This window comes from Symphalangus syndactylus, chromosome 22 (assembly GCF_028878055.3).
Source record: "Symphalangus syndactylus isolate Jambi chromosome 22, NHGRI_mSymSyn1-v2.1_pri, whole genome shotgun sequence".
In the NCBI taxonomy this organism is placed as follows: domain Eukaryota; kingdom Metazoa; phylum Chordata; class Mammalia; order Primates; family Hylobatidae; genus Symphalangus; species Symphalangus syndactylus.
In genome coordinates, this window is record NC_072444.2 from 46797892 (window position 1) to 46818446 (window position 20555).

Here is a 20555-nt window from a genome sequence, read left to right on the forward strand (position 1 = left end):
GATGCTTGATACCCTAAATTACAGTCAGATAAGACAGAATGTTAGGGGTCCATGATTCTTTGGGGAGATTTTTGCAAGTACATCTTCCTTCCTACCAAAGGAAAAAAAAAAAAAACGCACCCACAGCGTTCAAGTTGAAATAACTCCAGCTCAATTTTTATGACTCCTTCTCTGTACTTCCAATACTTCTCTGTACTTCCAATACTTCTCTATACTTCCAATACTCCCTTCCTACAAAACGAAAAAAACATCACCCACAGTATTCAAGGTTAAATAACTCCAGCCCAATTTTTATGAGTCCTTCTCTGTACTTCCAATACTTAGGGGGGAAAAAAAACAGTTTCTTTTTCCTATGAGCTCCTGAATTAACTTCCAAAAAATTCTTGAGTCACTAAATTAGAGAATTGTTTTCAAGGCAAGTCTAGGGTGTTAGACAAACTTAGGGGCATCATTCAGCGTCTCTCTCTGATTCCAAGAGCAGCCACAGCAGCAGAAGTGCCTTTTGGTTACAAGGCAGTAGGAAATGTGCCTCTCATATGAACAATTGCAATTGGTCAGAGACATGAAACACAAGAGCAACTCCTGCTCACACTGATTTTGTTTGCACTCTCTACTTTTATTAGCCTCACATAATCAGTGAATAAAATTAGTTACCTTTATTTGCAATTAACATTAAGGCCCACAAAACTGGAAACCGTACTTAAGAGTAGTAGAAACTTGTGGTTAGTATATTATGCTTTCCTTCTTAATGTTGATTGTTATCATTGCAATAATAAATTCAATGAAGCCTGCTTTTTTTTTTTTTTTTTCAACTTAAAATACTTGAGAGATTCTTGGCTTTGTTGATGTCCCTCCAGGCCTGGAATATTTCCATTTGGCTAGAGCCAGGTAGACACCTGGAGCCTGGAAATTTGACCCAGAGTCCTTTTCTTTAGGCATCAGTAACTCCCCCAGGCTCCTCCTCCAGCTCCTCTGTATGCTGCCAGGACTCTGTGCAAATTGTCCTTAATGAGCCTGCTTGGGTAAACTGTCTTCACCTGTAACCACAAGATCTTATTGTTCCCACTGAGTATTTAGTTTATTAAGTGAGAGAAAGACTGACTTACTGTTTGCTTTTCCTTTTGTATACAAAGCTCAAAAGAAAGCAGACCCTGAGAGCCAGTGTCCTCTGGGCCTCTCCCCCAGGCGCATCACATACACCTACCTTTCATGGCAATGACATCCCTTATTGTTGATAATGCTATGTACAGATCCTTGTATGGTTCAGTCCATTTAAAGTTTATGCACTGTTGCTCAAAGTGAGGTCCCCAACCAGGAGCACCAACAGCACCTGAGATTTCATTATAAAAGTAAATTCTCAGTCCTACCCTAGGCCTACTGAATACTTTCTGCAGGCGGAGCCCAGCAGGCCTTGCCTTGACATGTCCTGTGGGACATTTTGAAGCATGCTCATTTTTGAGAATCTCTCCTTTACAGATCGTATGAGGTGACTACCCTCATTACATCCACTTTACAGAGGAAAAACTGAGTGCTTTAGGGTTTTAGTCATTTATCATAGTCACAGAATCCATGTCAGACTTCAAAGCTGAGATAATCTATGTAAGAAAACAACAACAAAGAAACACACACACGTGCAAAAGAATTCATCCATGTTAGCTAAACATTAAATAAATAATGATTAGTTTAAAAATCTCTTCCACGCAGTCATTACACCTAGCTAGCATCATTGACTATATTTACATTTAAAAAATCCCAATACTTTGCTGGATGTTAAAATTGAGATATTAACTCTTGTCGATGAAAAGAGTCAAATTCTGTAAAATATTTTAACAGGTTGTTCGGAGCCAAATATGAGTGATTGTGGCCAAAGCCCTCAGGAGGTCCTGAGAACACGTGCCCAAGGTGGTCAGGTGCAGCTTGGTTTTATATATTCTAGGAAGGCATGAGACATCAATCAAATACATTTAAGAAATACATTGGTTTGGTTCATAAAGGCGGGACAACCCAAAGCGGAGGGGGGCTTCCAGGCTATAGGTAAATTTAAACACTTTCTGGTTGACAATTAGTTGAGTTTATCTGAAGTCCTGGGATTAATGGAAAGGAATGTTCAGGTTAAGCTAAAGGATTGTGGAGACCAAGTTGTGCAGAGGAAGTTCTCAGATAGCAGACTTCAGAGAGTGCAGGTTGTAAAGTATTTCTTATCAGACATAAAAGGGTACCTGGCTCTTAGTTGATTATATCCTGGATCTGGGAAGGAAGGAAAACAAAGGGGAAAGGAGATTCTCTATAGAATGTGGATTTTCCCCACAAGAGACTGCAGAGTAATTTCAAGGTATGGCAAGGAAATATATTTTGGGTTAAAACATTTTTATTTTCTTCCTTGTTATGCCAGAGTCAGATTGGAAAGTAAGTCATGATATACAGGGTCAAATAAAACCCATCTGAGAAGAATTGACAGTTTGTAGGGCATGACTCCGCAGACCCCTTAGGTAGGAATTTGGGCAAGATAAAAAATCAAAGCTTAGGTTTTGGAGATACTCACTTTAGATTAAGAGGAATCCGAGTGAGGACTAACAGGTTTATATATATTGAAAATACAATTATAAGTTCAGATTGCTGGGAATCATTAAGTACCTTAACAATAAGATTCATTTAATAGCAGTGGATTTAGGAGAATTAGTTTTAAGCAGATCATCCTCCTTATTTTGATATCAGCTGTTGGATCCTATCTCACTACACATGCAACCAGTTTGTAGGGGACTGCAAACATCTGGTCTCCCCTAGAACGTGTCCATATGAATATTAATCCTGAAGACTACACATTGACTCCCTGCCTGTGTGATGTGTTTAAATGCCACATGTGTAAATGTGTGAGTGCATTTACTCCTTAAAGAGGTTAGGCCCAATGTTGGGAAATTCTCTGAAACATTTCAGCAAATTCTAGTGTTAAGAAGAGAAAACACATGGGCATCAGTGAGGAACTTTCATGGGCTAAATGTGGAGCCAGAGGGCTGGAGGGAGCCTGCTGAAGCTGGGGTAAAGACCAGCTGTTGCTTTCACAATGCTGATTGGCCAGTTGTTCCCTGTTTCCTTTTCTGCAGGGCTCTATCCAGTGACAAGATCATCTAAAATCAGCAAAAGAGCTTAGGACAGAACCACTGGGATGATTCAAGGGGAATGATGAACTTTAAGATCATTTCATTGACTATTCTAAGCTGGCTTCATAGTGAAGCCCAGGCTTTATCTCTATGTATTTCGCATTGCAACCCACAGGGTAAGCCAAGAACCAGTGTCTGAGCAAGGAAATGTGGAGGAATGGATGCAATGGGCCTGGATGATTCTAGATATACCCCTGCCCTGGGTAGGGAGAAAGACCCGCTACAGAGATGTTAAGGGACATTTTCAAGGTCATGCAAGCAACCAGTGGTGCAACTGTAATCAGATCGTAATCAAAAGCCTCTGTATTTCCCTCTATACTTTATTTCTGTTAGTCTGTGACATTGTAATAACTTGCTTTTGCATTGGTGGTCTCCATTAAATCAGCAGCAAGATTCTGGGCATGCTAAGTTCTTAACTGAGCTTTTAATAATTGCCAAAACTGAAATTAATATTTATATTAAAAGCTTATTAGTATATGCGCATGAGAAACAAAGGAGAGAATCATTTAAAAAATCCTGACAAATATATTTGAGACCATGTTCCTACATGTAGTCTTTATTATTTAATAAAAAATTAAAACAGAGAAGTGTTAACAAACTTTGTTACAATGGCTAATAAATAATAATGTATTAGCTTAAAAAGATACGAGGATGCTCTTAGTCTACAGTATCTATCCAGTCTCTCTCTTCAAATTCGTTTTCTGTCACGAACCAGGGACATCTTATATCTAATTTATTAATTCTTTGTGTCCTTAATACATCTTCCTTTAAGATTTTGCTTATAGCATTTCTCCTGCTATGAATGCACCTCACTTTCACCATTTTCTCTTCCCATTTTTACCATTTTCTCTTCCCATTTTTATGTACATTTATTAAATTTTTGTTAGACATGCAGTATTCTGTAGTTGCTGACAAACCAACATAACTTAAACATAGTCTCTTCTGGTTCAAGTAGTCTAAGCCCCTCACATTCATATATTGTCAGGAACACCCTCTCTGACAAGCTTTGTGTATGTGAACTTCTGCCGTGCTACCACATACACGTATACTGTGTTGCATGCCATTGATTTGTCTCCTTAATGGTTCTGCACACCCAGAGATGGGAAAAACCACAGCTTAAGCCTCTTTGTAAGCCTAGCACCTTGCACAGTGCTTGGCAGATAATGAGAGCTTAAAATATATATGTTGATGGTGATGAGATTCTCACTCTCAAATTGTTTTCTGAAATTGGTAGGCTTAAAATACTATATCAAACAGTTATCAATACTCAGGATGTTCTAGGCGCAACTGGCAGAATAAATGTGTATAAATCATGAAGATCAGACAGCATCTCCCAGAGAATTTGGAAGTCACTCAAGGATGAAATCGGGGAACTGATGACCAAAATGTATAATCCATTGCTTGAATTGACCTCTGTGTGAGAAAACCGCCAGGTAACAAATGCAAGTCCTTCATGTTAAGACACATTCCAGAAAGTTACAGGAAATCACAGACCATCAGAGTGCACAGGCCAAAAGCATCAATAATAAAGGACTATATGGCTGTCTGTTTGGGGAGAGGCAACATAATTTTAATAAGAGAAAACTGCAAATTGAATATTAATAAAATATAGTACATTCACAGGAGATGATAGGGTAGAGAAGGGGATTGACAAGAGCCATGCGATGAGTAGCTGAGGATGTGGGGACATTGAATTAGGGCAGAAAAGCCTCACTGACAGTGTGGGAATTGTGCTTATGAAGGAAAGGGCTCAACATAGTGGTTATGCATGGATATAACATGGACATTACGTGTTTCTTCTGGCATATCTTTCAAAATGACTGCTAACAGGACCTGGTCTGAGTGGACTTAATTAAGAGATTCCTTTGTTCCAAACAAGTTTACCCACTTTACCAAGCATTGGCTCACATTGCTGCCCAGAGGTGGAATTTTAATATTTGTAATGATTCGGCATGTCTACACACCAGTCAGGAAGAGGTTTTGGAGCTGCTAAGATTCTGAACATTGTTGCAGGGTTTGTCCCTGACACACCTTCATGCCTGATTATTTAGTGAAGCGAGGGACTCTGGCTTGTGAATAAATCATGGTGCATCACTAAGTGGCTGTTTGGTGGCCTCATCCATGAGCATTCCATTCAGTGCCAGATCAGAAACTCTCCGAACTGGATTTTCAGGGCATGAAAAATTGCTACCGTACATTGCAAAGGTATCCTTTTAGGATTATTTTTCTGAAGCAAACCTTGTGAAATGTAATAAATCTCTTCAGTACTGGTGAATGGATTGTCCCATCCTCAGGATGTGCTATATATTGTTTGGTAAATCAATTTTAAAGAGCACTACAAATTATATATTATCTAAAATGTGAGGATCCGCAGAAGACCTGGTGAACATAAGCATTAAAGAGCTTCTCTGCTTCATTGGCCAGGTGCAGTGGCTCAAGCCTGTAAACCTTAGGTCATGGCGGGAGGATGACTTGTGCCTACGAGTTGGAGACCAGCCTGGACAACATAGTGAGAACCCATCTCTAAGAAAAAAGTTTTAAAAATTTCAGAAGAATTAGCTGGATGTGGTGGTGCATGCCTGTAGTCCCAGCTACTTTGAAGGCTGAAGTGGGAGGATTACTTGAGCCCAGGACATCAAAACTACAGTCAGCTATGATAGTGCCACTGCACTCCAGCCTGGGTGACAGAGTAAGACCCTTTCTCTAAATATATATATATATTTGTGTGTATATATATATTTGTGTATATATATAGACACACAATCACAAACTCACACATATATATACACACACATACATATATATATACTTACACACACACACACACATATTCTCTATTTTCTTGATAAACCACCTTTAAGCCAGTACTTGATGTTTTAGGCATTGACTTTTTTCTGAAAAGTTAAACAAAACAATTTAGACAGTTTTGCAAAACGTTTTGTTTGACTATTGTTCTTGTCTTAGCTATAAGGCTTAGTTTTGGTGAATCCAGAGTCTTACTTCTAATTTAAAATTAAAAATAAAAAGTAAAAAGAAAAGGTCTCAAGATAATCTCTTTAATCCAGCAGCGTAATCTGATGAAAGCACCAATAAATATTAGTTAGCCACAAGGCAAATTTCACAGATTTCTGTGAAGTGTTTTTAAAACGCCCTGAAAGCCTAGAGGGTTTTAGAGACTCCAAGCACTATTTACAACATATACAAATACAAATAGGTATTATTGGTATCTTCACACTTTTATATTTAGCAACATGTGAATTAAACGATAGGGCTTAATATTATTCTTAAAGACTTGGCTTGACGAAGTTAACATTTGAGGTGAGAAAAGTAAATCAATTTTGTGAAAATCAAAAAATAAAAAAAAATCAGTGTACTAAAAGAGAAACAGAAACTACAGTTTTGCGATCAACTATATTTAGGAATAAATCTTAGTTGTGAAATATTTTGCCACCAGTTTCTGGTTGTGTGAGCTTGGATTGGGCTCTGTGAGCCTCAAGCCTCTTGTTCCTGGAGATGTTAACGTTGAATCACCACTTTATAGAATGACAATTTAATATACATAAAGAATTACATTTGCTTACATATCGTGTGTAATAGGTGTTTAGTAACTGTTAGTTATCCCAGTATTAATTTAGGGGACATCTATTTTTCCAGGATTGAGTCTAGTTACTGTACATGACCTATCATGGTATTCCTGCCTAACGCCACTCTATTTTACTCTTTAAATTGGAAGTTGCAATGGTCCCTCCTCAAATCACTTCTCCTCCCTGTATTTACTTAGTGAAAGGCTGCTCCTGAAACTGCCTCTCTCCCAATTGCCCTGCAGCCGCCGCAAGCATCTCTGGAGAGCTGTTGCTGGAATTTCCTGCCTCACTGTACATGGAGGACCCTGCCTTTCCTTCTCTGCCCATCCAGCAACTTCTACCTGCCCTACCAGGTCAAGGCTGTCTAGAATGCAAGGTAGGGGATGGGGAAAGTCTCTTGCCCTCACCCTTCAATTCAGGGAGCCCTAGTAATTCTGCAGTTCTCTTAATAATCACCCCAAAATAAGTTCCTGCCATGTGTCTAGTGATACTGGGCACAGGGGCTAAATGGACATATAAAGAGATCCCTGCCTTTGAGGAGCTTGGAATCATTTAGAAACACAGGTAAATTGACAAGGGTAAGGAAGTGAAAGAGTCCTTGTGACCCCTGCTCATGAGCCCAGAGGAATTGTCATTCCTTGAAATACATCCCAACCCAGGGGCTAAGCTGAAAGTAGATTATTTGGTTCTAAAGAAAATGAAACTCATGATTAAAAAAAAATTAGGCACAATAACTCAAAGCTACAACTCAATCTAAAGACAACCAGTCCTGATGACAAGTATCAGAGAAAACAAAAAATCCCACATCGATTTGTCCCTCTAAAGTCAACATAAAAACCTTAAAATTGTTCCTCAAAATGGAAGGTGCGCGTATTTCTTATCTCAAACTAAAAGTCAAATAAAACAAAAACCTGTAATAATTTACGGGGACCTCAAAATTGAGAAAAAATAAAATAGTCCCCAAAAGACGATTTTTTTTCTTTTTCAACTTTTAGGTTCAGGGGGTACATGGGCAGGTTTGTTACATGGGTAAATTGCATGTCCCTGGAGCTTAGTGTACAAATGATTTCATCACCCAGGTTTTGAACACAGTACCAAATAGATTTTGGACTCTCACCCTCCTCCCAACCTTTCCCTTCAAGTAGGCTGTGGTGTCTATTTTACCCTCTTTGTTTCCATGTATACTCAATGTTTAGACTCTTTTTAAAAATGAAGAAAACTTATGCCCTTTATAAATATTATAACCCAATATTACAAGTGACCCAGAATAAAGATGACATTAATACTATTCTCAGGATTCAGTCTGCCATAACTAATCTTAATCCTCAATTTATGACTGTTTTCAATTACAAACCCAAGTGATGGGTAGGCAATTAACAAATAACAATGAGTATATGAAGCAGAAGTTATTTCATTTTTATCAGGGAGATGGGGCCAACATGGGAATGTGAATGTGAAGGCAACACTAATGTAAAGTATAAATTGGCATTGATTTAAGGGGAGAGAATCTGAGAAGGAAAGAATATGCTATTCAGTTCCAAATCTTCACATTTTACACACATTTGGATTAAAAAATGGTGACTTATTTTCTCCACAAAAAATAATATAAACTTACAACTTATTTTATTTAGTGCCTGAGGTTCTGAAGCTACCTCCAGGTGACTTTTGCTATCTGCTTCACCTCCACCTTTTCCTCCATTAATAATTTGCTGACAGCCTTTCACCCACACAGTGAGGTCAAGAGTGTGGAGCTGGGACTGGGGAGGAAAGTTCTGTTTTGTAACTTGGAGTAAACTGTCCTTCACTCTGAAGCTGAGCATGGTTTCCAATAACAGAATAATTCTAAATTTTCTATTTGTTTTGTAGTTTTAGTTTTAAATTATTTGTGAATCTGCAATAGAAGCTATTAGTGGCTTTAAAGTCAGACCAGACTTTAAAGATTCCCAAGTCACAATTCACATATTGGGCAACGTTGATCAAATGATGTAACTGAGCTAGCTGTGTTGTTACAAAATATGTGAAGTGCCTGGAATATAATAAACTAATAAATAAGACAATAAATATTCAGTAAATTAGTATAATCACATTAATAATCATACTTTGTTGGTACATTTATCTGTTTTTTAATTAATTTTATAGATGAAGAAAGTGAGGCTCAGTCAGTGAATTACCCAGTTTACTACAAAAAGGGGAACATACTAAACTATTTGTGACAGACATCCTAATTTTCCTAGGAAAGAGAACCATGCTGGGCATCGGCCTTACAAATTGTCTAATTATTTCTAATGGGCACTCACCAGTTATTAAACTACCAACAATCCGGATATTGGAAAATGACGGAAATATACTCTGGTTACCATTAGCACATCTCAGTTTTATTCATTGAAAGGAAAAAGATGTCCTACCCAGATGCTGTCTTCTTGTTTGTACTGTTTCCAGTTGCGTCCCGTGTCACTGAACATCAGGCTGTAACTCGTCACCCAGTCAGAGCTTCCGTATCTTCCCTGCGTGGCCACTGCTGTAATCTCTACTCTGTTTCCCAGGTCCATCTGGAGCCACTGCTGAGCATTGGAATCTGCTGGGGACCAACCGCCAGCTCCTGGAACAGGATCAGAGAGAGAGAGAGAGTTGTAGTAATGTCTCACATAGCTACAATTTTCAGCTATCAAAGGGAAATGAAACAGTGTTCAACTAAGATGACTCTACCCCCAAATGGACCCTACTCTTCCCTGCCTCTGTACTTAACCCCCTGATACTTTCCATTCTCCACCTCCATCAAAATCTCTCTCATGGTTTAAGATTCATGTCAAAAGCTGTATCTTCCATGCTTCCATCCATATTTCCTTAGTCATTATGACTTCTATCTTACAAACTCCTAGTGACATTTGTTTTATTTATTTCTCTTCTTATGATTTCAGCCTTTGATTGCAGATATATATGAACTAGACTTACAAGCACGCTCTCTCTCTCTCTGACTAATATATCGTTCCTTCTTTTCTTCCTTCTCTTCCTCGTTTTAGTGTTCTTTCATTACCTTCTCTCTCCTCTGTCTCTGAATATTTACTGTGAACCTATCATGGGCAAGATATTATGCTGCAGATACAAAGATGAAAGGACACCGACTGTGCCTTTGAAGAGTATCATTCATTTATTCGGCAGATGTTTGTTGAGCACCAGGAGTATGCTGGGTGCTGAAGAGAGAGAGAGAGGCTGACAAAAAATATAAAGTGATGTGAAAGAAACCATCACAAGAGGTAAACAGCAGGTACACAGAGCACAGAATGCCTCAGGAGCTGATCAGAGAGGCCTTCTAGAGATAGCAATAGTAGAGGTGAAACCTGAGGCAAGTGCAGCCATATCCTAGGAGAAAAGGTGGAAAGTTCGATGGAGATTAGCCAGGGAAGAGGGAACAACATACACAAAATCTCAGAGGCATGACAGAGTCTGTAGCATTCTTGAATCCTCGTGTGATTCAGTATACCTGACATGCAGGGGCACTCTGACACACATAACAAAAACTGTTTTGGCCCGGAAATTTTGTATTTATCACATCTGAGGTTTGCAGAAGATCAATATGAGTTCTCTCTTAGTTGAAAGACTTGTAGCCTAAATTTTCTGTTTTTATTTCACATAGGAATAAAAAGACAATATTCACTTCTACTGTTCCCAAGTTTCACAAATCTCCTGAAGCCCATGTGGGAGCTATTACAGACTGTATTATGCCATGGATAGAGATAGCATAGAAGCAACTCAGGACATCAAGTAGGGAGAGGTAATTGAAGTTTTCATTTAGAGGAGTTAATCAATAACCTTTTTCTTTCAATCTATGTCATTGAAAATCATTTTAGCAATGTTTCAGTCTACTTTCTCGCCACCTTGGAAGAAGTCATTTGGACATCTCCTTGGTAACTGAGAGCTTTCCAGAGCCCCAGCTCCTCCTGTAGAGTCTCTCATAGTACAGGACTGCAATGCAGACAGAATGATAGAAGGCATAAAGCCAATCCTGTTCTGTCTTTAAGGATGGAAAAATAGAGGACTTAAAGGCACATCTTACAAATTGTGGTAGATTTTCCTCAGTAAGCAGCTAGCCCTTAGCAGATTTTGTTTGAGAAAAGTTTTGTTTGTTTTTTTCTTTTTTTTTCTCACCATTCCTGAGAAGATTCAAATGCAGGAAAGAAGGGGAAGGGAATGTGCTCAACATCTATTGTGGAATGTATTTTTTAAGTGTTTTTTATGAATACAGTGGCAGTTATGGCAGATAGTCACTAATATCCATTCTCTCTTCCTTCTGTGGTAATAGAATTGCAGTGAGTGCATGGCTTAATGGCAGTTTTCAGCTTTCCATACTTTCATGGTTATGGCCATGTGGTCAAGTTCTCTCCAATAAGAATGTGGGTGGGAATAATTTGTGCCACTTCCAGGCTAGCGTGCTCCTTCTCCACTTGCTTTCCTTTTCCACCACTGATGGATGCAGCTGATAACAAGATCTAGATGATGGCAGGATCACAGTATGGAAAGATCACATGAAGGAAAGTACTTGCCTACTTGAACACATTCACCTAGTAGATGAATGAGAGCTAAACGCCTATTGTGTTTAAGTAATTGTGCATTGGACTGTATTTGACACTGCAATTTTGCCTACTTGAATAAATATACAATATCCTTTTAAGTAAATAGCATTATCTCCATCATAAAGTTGAGGAAACTGAAATCCAGCAAGTTTAGAAAATTTGGCACCCAGGATTAAAACATAGGGTAAATCCAGCTCTTTGTAATTATTCTTCAACAGGAAAAAAAAACAGTTTATAAAACTCCAGAAAATTAGTAAGGAGGAAAATCACTGGAAGTGGGTATTTGAGCAGAGATTCTGAGATGCCAGATCTAGGAGTACATTTTTATCATTCAACTCTGTCTTCCTCAACATATTCACAATTCCCATTCCCCTCTGCCTTTCTCTAGCTTCTCAAAATTGACAGAGAGGCTTATAGAGAGGGAGGTTTTACATTTCAAAATATCCAAAATTATTCTAAACATATTCTTTATTTCTATTCAATGTCTTCTGCTGCCCAGTTCATGAGGCTGCATTCTTTCTCAGTGAAAAAAAAAAAAAAAAGTTGTTGAAATGGTCTTCTCTCAGCAATATTAAAACATGATAGAAAATAAATGTATATGGCGATTTTGTCTGTGGTGAATGTATGAGTGATTTTATACTTTTCTGATTTTTGCATATAACATAGTTTCCATTATCGACATTTTATTCTTTTATAGGCTGAGAATTTTATTACTCATATGTGATTTATTGCATAAAGAATATGTACAGCAATTTGGGAGCTGATGGTATAATATAGGACTTTTGCTGTTTCTGTGATCATCATTTTTAAAATGAAAATTCTTAAGCCTTAACTATTTCTCTTTTACCCTCAATAGCTCACAACTAGACTTCCTCATCATGCTTTAAAGATTTTCCTTCATCTATTCTAATTAGCGTATGATAAGAACTTATATGAAGAATGGAAACAAGGAAATAAATTGACAAGAAATTTTGCCTTGCAAAGAATAAAATAACAAAGACTGATCAAAGCTAAACCAAACCAAGACAAACCAAAACAAAAAATAGAGAATGATTTAGCATTAAAGTTTCTGCAAATTTGTCTAAAGAAAATCATAGCTCCCTTTTTCCCCACAGTAAAAAAACTTAGCTTATTAATCTCCCCCAAATTAACCAAAATGGAATAGCTGTTGTTAGCATTCGTCAACACATCATGTTAAAAATTTTCTGAGCCCAAGAGCTTCAGCCAAAGCTCTTAAAATGGAGGGATGCTATCTGGGTGATAATTGCCCAGGACTCTTTCCTGCTGTTGAAGATGCTCCCTGCATTACAGCTAATAGGGAAGACACCCAGGGTTGCCATGGTTGCTATGGCAAACATTTTGTTCTTTCCACCAAACAATAAATGTGTTTTCACAAATGATGAAAGTAGCCTGAAGAAACTATTTGTAGTCGCTATAAAAACGCACTGCACCCACACTAGCTTCTTGTTTCTGAATTATTCTCTAAATTGGGGGTATAACATACATACAAATAAGTGCATTTGGCAAGTTGAAGGCGTTAACTAAGGCAATGCTGTCTGTAATTTTGGCTGATGTATCAATGGCTATTAACTACAAAAATTCCTATAAACTCTGCAGTTTAAATTTAAAGGATATTTAAAGAAGTTTACATTTAAAGGGAAAACTTGCATTTAAACAAAAAATAATCTCACCTTAGAGAATACCTGGAATTGTTCAAATGTTTGACAAACAAAAGATCCAAAATGGCCGGGCGCGGTGACTCACGCTTGTAATCCCAGCACTTTGGGAGGCCGAGGCGGGTGGATCACAAGGTCAGGAGATCGAGACCATGGTGAAACCCTGTCTCTACTAAATGTATAAAAAAAATAAGCCGGGCGCGGTGGCGGGCGCCTGTAGTCCCAGCTACTCGGAGAGGCTGAGGCAGGAGAATGGCGTGAACCCGGGAGGCGGAGCTTGCAGTGAGCCGAGACTGCGCCACTGCACTCCAGCCTGGGCGACAGAGCAAGACTCCGTCTCAAAAAAAAAAAAAAAAAAAGATCCAAAATGATTTGGAGGCTACGTCTTAGTTATTTCTAGCATACTCCCAGCCTCACACTCCACAAACTGTATTATTTGACTTTGGAGGAATAGATGGAATAAAGAGATGCTGTACCAAAAGTCAGGCAATCTGGTTCAAGACCCAGCCCTGTTCCTGATGTCACACTAGATGAGAGATTCTCAAATGAGCTCCATCATGCAAACAAGATAGTTGGTAGCATTTCCAAGATCATAAACTAGGAAGTAGTAATGCAGGAGCTCCAGACCCAGGAAACCTGGATCCAGCACCCAGGACTCCCCTGGGCTACAAGTGGCCTCTCAAGTGCACCAACAAATCCCTCAGGTCCTCGTCCTCCTGCTTCCTCATAAGAGCAATTCTCACTAGAAACATAATTCATCTTGATATTGTTTCCAGTATCTCAGTTGATTCTCATGGAAATCAGCAGTAGCCTTTTTAAAATTTTTTCAAAGCAGCCTCAATGGGCCAAGCAGCTAACCCAGATGTATGGCTAAAGACCGCACTCCAACCCAGTTCAAATTTCAAGTCCCTGCCTGAGGTTTCAATAGGAACCAACATCTTAAGAAAGCAATAATAGACTTGTATGGAGAATTCTAAGCAAGTGTGTTTTGTTGTTGTTGTTGTTGTTGTTGTTGTTTTTGAGACAGAGTCTTGCTCTGTTGCCCAGGCTGGAGTGCAATGGTGTGATCTTGGCTCGCTTCAACCTCTGCCTCATGGGTTGACGTGATTCTCCCAACTTAGCCTCCCGAGTAGCTGGGATTGCAGGCATGTGCCACCACATTCAGCTAATGTTTGTATTTTTAGTAGAGACAGGGTTTCACCATGTTGGCCAGACTGCTCTCGAACTCCTGATCTCAAGTAATCCACCCCCCATTTCAGCCTCCCTGAGTGCTGGGATTACAGGTGTGAGCCACCATGCCCAACTGCAAAGTTTTAAGTAAGAAAAACAAAACGAAACAAAATCAGATCTCCTGCCTCCCAGTCACTCACTCTATGCTCACTTCTATATACCAAGACACTTATTGCTAATCCTGCATTCCAAACTGCACACACTTGGGTAGGCTGAAAGCATGAAGCAGAATAACCAGTAGAAAATGCAGAAATTCCTTAGTTTCTACACTTATTTCCACTTCTAACTCAAAAAGGGAAATGAGAAGTGATTGATGTCACACACTGGAAATGGGCACAAAATGGATTATATACCAGTCTCTGCAAAACGATATTTCACAACCTTCTTTCAAAAAAAAGAGAATACATTTAGTCCATGACCAACTGGAGTTAAAAGTGTCATACACACACATAGCAGCATAGCATTTTCACACCTAATCTGTTTTTTTCTTTCTTTCTTTTTTCTTTTGACAGAGTCTTGCTCCTGTTATCCAGGCTGGAGTGCAATGGCGTGATTTTGGCTCACTGCAACCTCTGCCTCCTGGGTTCAAGGGATTCGCCTGCCTCAGCCTCCTGAGAAGCTGGGATTACAGGTGCCCGCCACCACACTCAGCTAATTTTTATATTTTTAGTAGAGGCAGGGTTTTATCATGTTGGCCAGGCTGGTCTTGAACTCCTGACCTCCAGGTGATCCACCCGCCTTGGCCTCCCAAAATGCTAGGATTACAGGCATGAGCAACCACGCCTGTCCACACCTAATCTGTTTTAAAAATACAGCCTGACCATTTTTTTTAAAAGCCTAAAATAAACCCTATAGGAAACAAGTTTCCCAGGCAGTTACTTCTCCTGTCTTCCAGAAGGCCCTATGAAACTACACGCATATTCTCACAAATTACTGTGAGGCTAACTTGAATCACTAGCCACATCTTTAATTATTAAATGGTTGGTGCTTCTGTAAGTAAAAGTTCTAGATGTTTTAGGGACACAGCTATCTGGTAATGGTAATGAATAACAGAAAGAAGCTTTCCCATAAATACTGAACATTATGCAGTATGTGTAAGAGTAGTAACAACATTCACAGACATACTTGTAGCCCTCAGAAGGGCTTCCTGCTCCTCCCTGCAGAACAGGATCACCCTTGTGTAATATGACCTGTGGCTGGGGAAGAATCTTTGAGGAGGGAAGCTGTTGGCAAGAACCCTGGGCATAATCTTTCTGCTCCTGGGCAGGTGCAAGAAGGCTAAGGTGCTGCAGCCTGGTCCAGGCCACACCTCCTGCACTTCCATTTCCACATTAATTAGAGACTAAGGAGTTAACCAGGGGAAAATAAAGTGGGAACTTGGCTCACGCCTGTAATCCTAGCACTGCGGGAGGCCAAGGCGGGCAGATCATTTGAGGTCAGGAATTCAAGACCAGCGTGGCCAACATGGTGAAACCCCATCTCTACTCAAAATACAAAAAATAACAGGGCACAGTGGTGTGTGCCTGTAATCCCAGCTACTCGGGAGGCTGAGGCAGGAAAATCGCTTGAACCTGGGAAGCAGAGGTTTCAATGAGCCAAGATCATGACACTGCAATCCAGCCTGGGCAACAGAGTGGGACTTCATCACTAAATAAATAAATAAATAAATAAATAAATAAATAAATAAAATTAAGTGGGAACTTGCCAACACACCATGTGGGTTGTAAAAATGATAAACACCTGTAAGAAAATCTGGAATGACCCTGATTGAGACCAGTCTGCAGAAAACAACAAAGGAGCTTTTAAGAGGAGGTTCATGTAAGGGAGGGGTGATTTGGGATAATAATCAGACCTGGTTATTATAGTTAATGGCTGCCTACAGAGTAATGTTTAGGGAGAGTGATTCTGTGTATGACTTAGTTTGGCTTTCCTGGAAGTCAGTTATGAAACAAGGATTTGAATGCAAGTAGTTCATTTGGGAAGTGATCCCAGGAAGATGAGGCAGAGCAGAAAGGAAAGCCCATCTATGGGACATCATCAGGACATCATCCCTGTGAGTGAGCTTCATCCCAGTGGGATAGGAAGCACCTTAGGGTTATCTCATTTGAGTGAGAGGGAGCTGGGGTTTTTATACACCAACTTGGTCAGGTATTAATTGAGGGCTTCTGGAGAGCAGGGTGGCGTCTAAAGCACAGAGAGAAACACCGAGAGGAGAAGCTTAGCTATTAGGGTTGAAAGTGGTCTTGTTGAGGGTGTTCTCAGGTCTCTATCCAGATCCTCTCTAGCAGGTGAACTCATCCTCCAGCTGTGGGTGCTAGATGACAACTAGAACTATCCCCTTTTCCAGAGATTTGTCCTTGGCCAAAGAGAAGCCTTCTTGCCTGGGAGCTATCACTTCCCATGTCCCCAACTCAGCAAGTGTCAGATTGATACAAAGTTCAAAAGGCCAGTCCCAGTGTCTCAAGGCATGACAGACTTTATAGTGTAGTCCAAGGTCTAGAACGTCTTTGTAGCATCTGAAGGAACCTTGGCTTCAGTGGAGACTATATTCTTACTAGCTTTCCCCTCTGTCTTACCCTGCTTCCCTCACGCCCTATCTCCAGAGACCACCGCCTCAATAATTACTTCCACAAAAAGTCCTGTCTCTGCTCAGCTTCCAAGATGCCGGCTTTTGGCTGAAATAGTGAAGTCTGAGGCATATGAGCACCAACAGCCTCTGAGACAGTGTGTGCACCTGGCTTCACACTGGTGTGTCTGTCAGTGTCTATAGTGAGAAGGCTGTGTTATTATTTTGAAAGATGCTCAGTACTCAAGACAGTTTTGCTGATGTCCGCAATAAGTATCTTCCCTTTGGAAAAATGGAGCACTCAAGGCCCTGATGGAGCAAGAAAGGAGGTCTGTCTGCCTGTTTCATAGCTCAGAAGTTATAAAAGAAGTGAGGGGATTTGGCAGGAGGGCAGTCTGGACTGGGAAGAATTGGAGTTCAGTCCCAAGATGGATATTCCATATTCATGACCCCTACAGACCAAGGGCTGATTCATGTGTGCATAAAAACACGCAGGCATTTTAAAAAACTTGGATGGGAGTGTCATGTATATAAAACTTAAAGGCTTTAAAACTAATTGTTCAATATGGTAGTGAATATTTAAATTTAAGTTTCACTTAAAATAAATTAAAAATTGAATTTCTTAGTCACAGTAGCCACATTTAAATACTCAGTAGCCGTGTGTTGCTAGTGAACACCTTGCATAGCACACTTATACATATTTCCATCCTTCCAGAATTTTCTATTGGCCAGTGCTGCTGTAAAATTTCTCTTATAAAATGAGTAGAGGCTCAGTTCAATTTTAACTTGGCAAATCAATACACTCTAACTCTGCCCATCTGCTGCTCAGGACTAAGAGATTGTTAGTGGATTCTAGTGGATTATGTATACCTGATTTTATATATATATAGAAGATTCAGCAGCAAGGTAAAACACTGTTCCTGTTTTTAGGCATATGGAGAAAAATTACTCTCCCAAGATTATCAAAGGGAAAAGAGAGAACTGGAATCGGAAGTGATTTGAAACTATAGCTCTCATATTGATGATATTACCACTTACATTTTTTTTTCTCATGAGCAATATACTTTATGCACAGTTGAGCATGTTACATTTAACTTAGATTCTTGGAGCAATTTTCTTTTAAAAGACAGTGTCTGGTCGAATTCTGGTGTTTTTGAGTTTAAAAGGTCACTTTCTACCTTCTGACTTTGGACAAGTGATTACCCTACTTCTATAAAAATAGTATGGTTAGTGTCTACCATACCAAGGATAAAATATATATATATATAATATATATATATATATCTGAACTCACAGGCTTCACAACTATGGACAAAAATGATTACATATGAGTGTATTGAATTGTATTACTGTGAAAGAGAGAGAGAGAAGGAGAGAAAGGGAGAGAGAAAGGGATAGAATGAAGATTTATAGACACGGTTGATTATTCTCTATCAGATAATGAATCTAAATTCAGCGATGGTAATTCCATCCTCCTTGACTGTGACTGTTTCAGGACTGGACAGATGACCAAATTGTGGAAGCTGGTGAAATAAGAAAGGGTGATTCTGGGTCTTGGATCCTTGAAGAGTTTCAGTGCTCTAAGAAGTGTTTCCCAAAGTTTTGTGAGCATCAGAATCACGTAAGGAACTTAGGAAAACATAGGTTTCTACTGCCAGAATTTCTAACTTAGCAGGTTGGTGTGAGTCTAGATAATCTACGTTTTTATCAAGTTCCTAGGAGATGTTCATTATGCTGCTATTCCAGGGCTCATACTCTGATAGCTTAAAAAACAAGCCACAGGAGGTCGTGGTCTCATTGATTCCCAGAATGTTGTAAAGCTGGCTGAGATGTTGGGCAGGCTTATCAGTTCCAGGACAATGCTGCCACTGAGGATGGTATTGTTGAATTAAATCTGCCAGCCCTGGAGCCTGCCCGTTTTGAGAATTTCCTTTTGTTTTTAATTATTAATTTTTACCTTTAATCTTTTTGTAATAAAAAAAAAAACCCACGGATACAAAAAGTCTCACAAAATGAATGTTCAGCTTAATAAAGTTAATTATAGGGTAAAGACTCTTGTAACCACCCTGTTCTGGAAATAGAAATATGAATGCCTTTCAATCTTTATGTGCCTAATCAGAATAATTTAATATTTTTCAACCAGTGTGAGCTGGATTTTCTGTTATTTACACACAGAAGCACACGAATAAAGATACCCCAGAATGCTTTCAGATTGCCGTGGATATTTTTTGTAGAAAAGATTCATTAGAAGTCAGTCCTTAGCAAAACAAATGATAAAAGTTCTTTGATAAAATCTGGATTTTTAATGAAACATTTTCATTGGCTAGAAAATTAAAGTCCAGACATGATCAACCAATTGTGTAGATGAATATAACTGAAATAAGCAAGGAGTGAGATACTCAAAAGGAGAAATGAGGAGGGGGTCACCATAAAAGAAGGAGTCTTCAAATTGAAAATCTGGAGAAAGATAAACTACAGGATTATATTAACTCCCATTTTCTGTTTCTTTGGCATCTGTTATATGTTACCATTTTCACTTCTCATGGTGAATTCAGTAAACCTAAACTCATCTTTTTAAGGACACGTCCACAATGTTTCAAGTGAAAGGCTTCTCGAGAAGAAGACTCCACTATCCAACAACATATCCAGTGGACTCCTTCTAATTATTTCCTTAGACAAAGGAAAAACATCTACCACACAATGTTCTAGCTGAACATAGCTTATTTCCTCCTAAATGTAACACACATTGAAAACATTGTAAACTGACATTGTAGATTACTGTTATAAACTGCCAATCACTAGACAAATATAAGTCACTAATAATCATGCTCTTAATTCTATTCTTACAGTTTTGTTGAAATGCTTTAAGTTAAATTCAATGAACTAATGAATTAAAGAAGCTCTTGTCTCTTTGCAAAGTTTTAGAAACATCAAAGTGGTGGTTCACTGCATTTCATGGAGTGCTACTTAGAAGTCACTGCAACCTGGCCTTTCAAAGGAAGTGACTTACAATCAGGAAAAAAAAAGTGAAGGATGAAGTACATGAATTTCGCTTCTTTCTTGGAACTTTTTTTTTTTGTGCCAAATGATAATGTTCAAATCTTCTAATTAGTAGCCAGTAACAAATTTTCTACAATCCCTTTCCTTCTCCTCCTCCTCATCATGTGGTTTTGCAATTAGCCAGCCTGAATAAAGGGCTATCACACTGAATTTGTCTCCATCTGAGACAGGGTCCCAAGGCTCCTATTAAATAGCAGAAGGTTTCTGTCCTGTATCTTTCAATGATCTATAGCTGTCCTAGTAAAAGAAGAGGCCTAAGGCATTGTTTAAATATCCAGGGCAAGGTTAGTTTTTCCCTCAGGCATATTAGGCCACACAGTATGATTTTAGGGGCATTCAAAAGGCAAGATATATAGATTTCTCCTTCTTCCTTGATGTCTGAAAATCTATTCTTTTAGTTAAAATACTTAGAACCCTAGGGGAATACCAAAATTACCTGAAAGCTAATTGTCAAGAGCACCTTTATTCAGACTAAGATCTCACATCAACATCAATAAAGATATTGATTAATGTGGAGTAGACAGACCTAGATTCAAATTCAAGCCCTATCAAAATTAGCTGTGTAGTTTTGGGCCACTGACTTAACCTCTCTGACTCTGTTTCTCCATCTTAAAAAATGAGAAAAATGAGTACCAGGGTACTGAAGTGATGATAGAAATGAAGAACAAAAGTTTTCGACACAGTTCCTTCTTTTTAATAACTCAGCCAAC

General features: G+C 39.0%; 1 protein-coding gene across 5 annotated transcripts in view; it reads right to left on the bottom strand.

Annotated features, from left to right (window-relative positions):
- Window positions 1–20555, bottom strand: part of CNTNAP5 (contactin associated protein family member 5) — an 884209-nt gene that overhangs the window by 659181 nt on the left and 204473 nt on the right. For all 5 annotated transcript variants that reach the window (XM_055262660.1, XM_055262659.1, XM_055262661.1 and 2 more), the window contains exon 3: window positions 9148–9341. In XM_055262660.1, coding sequence (XP_055118635.1) covers window positions 9148–9341 — 194 coding nt within the window. The remainder of the gene's footprint in view (window positions 1–9147; window positions 9342–20555) is intronic.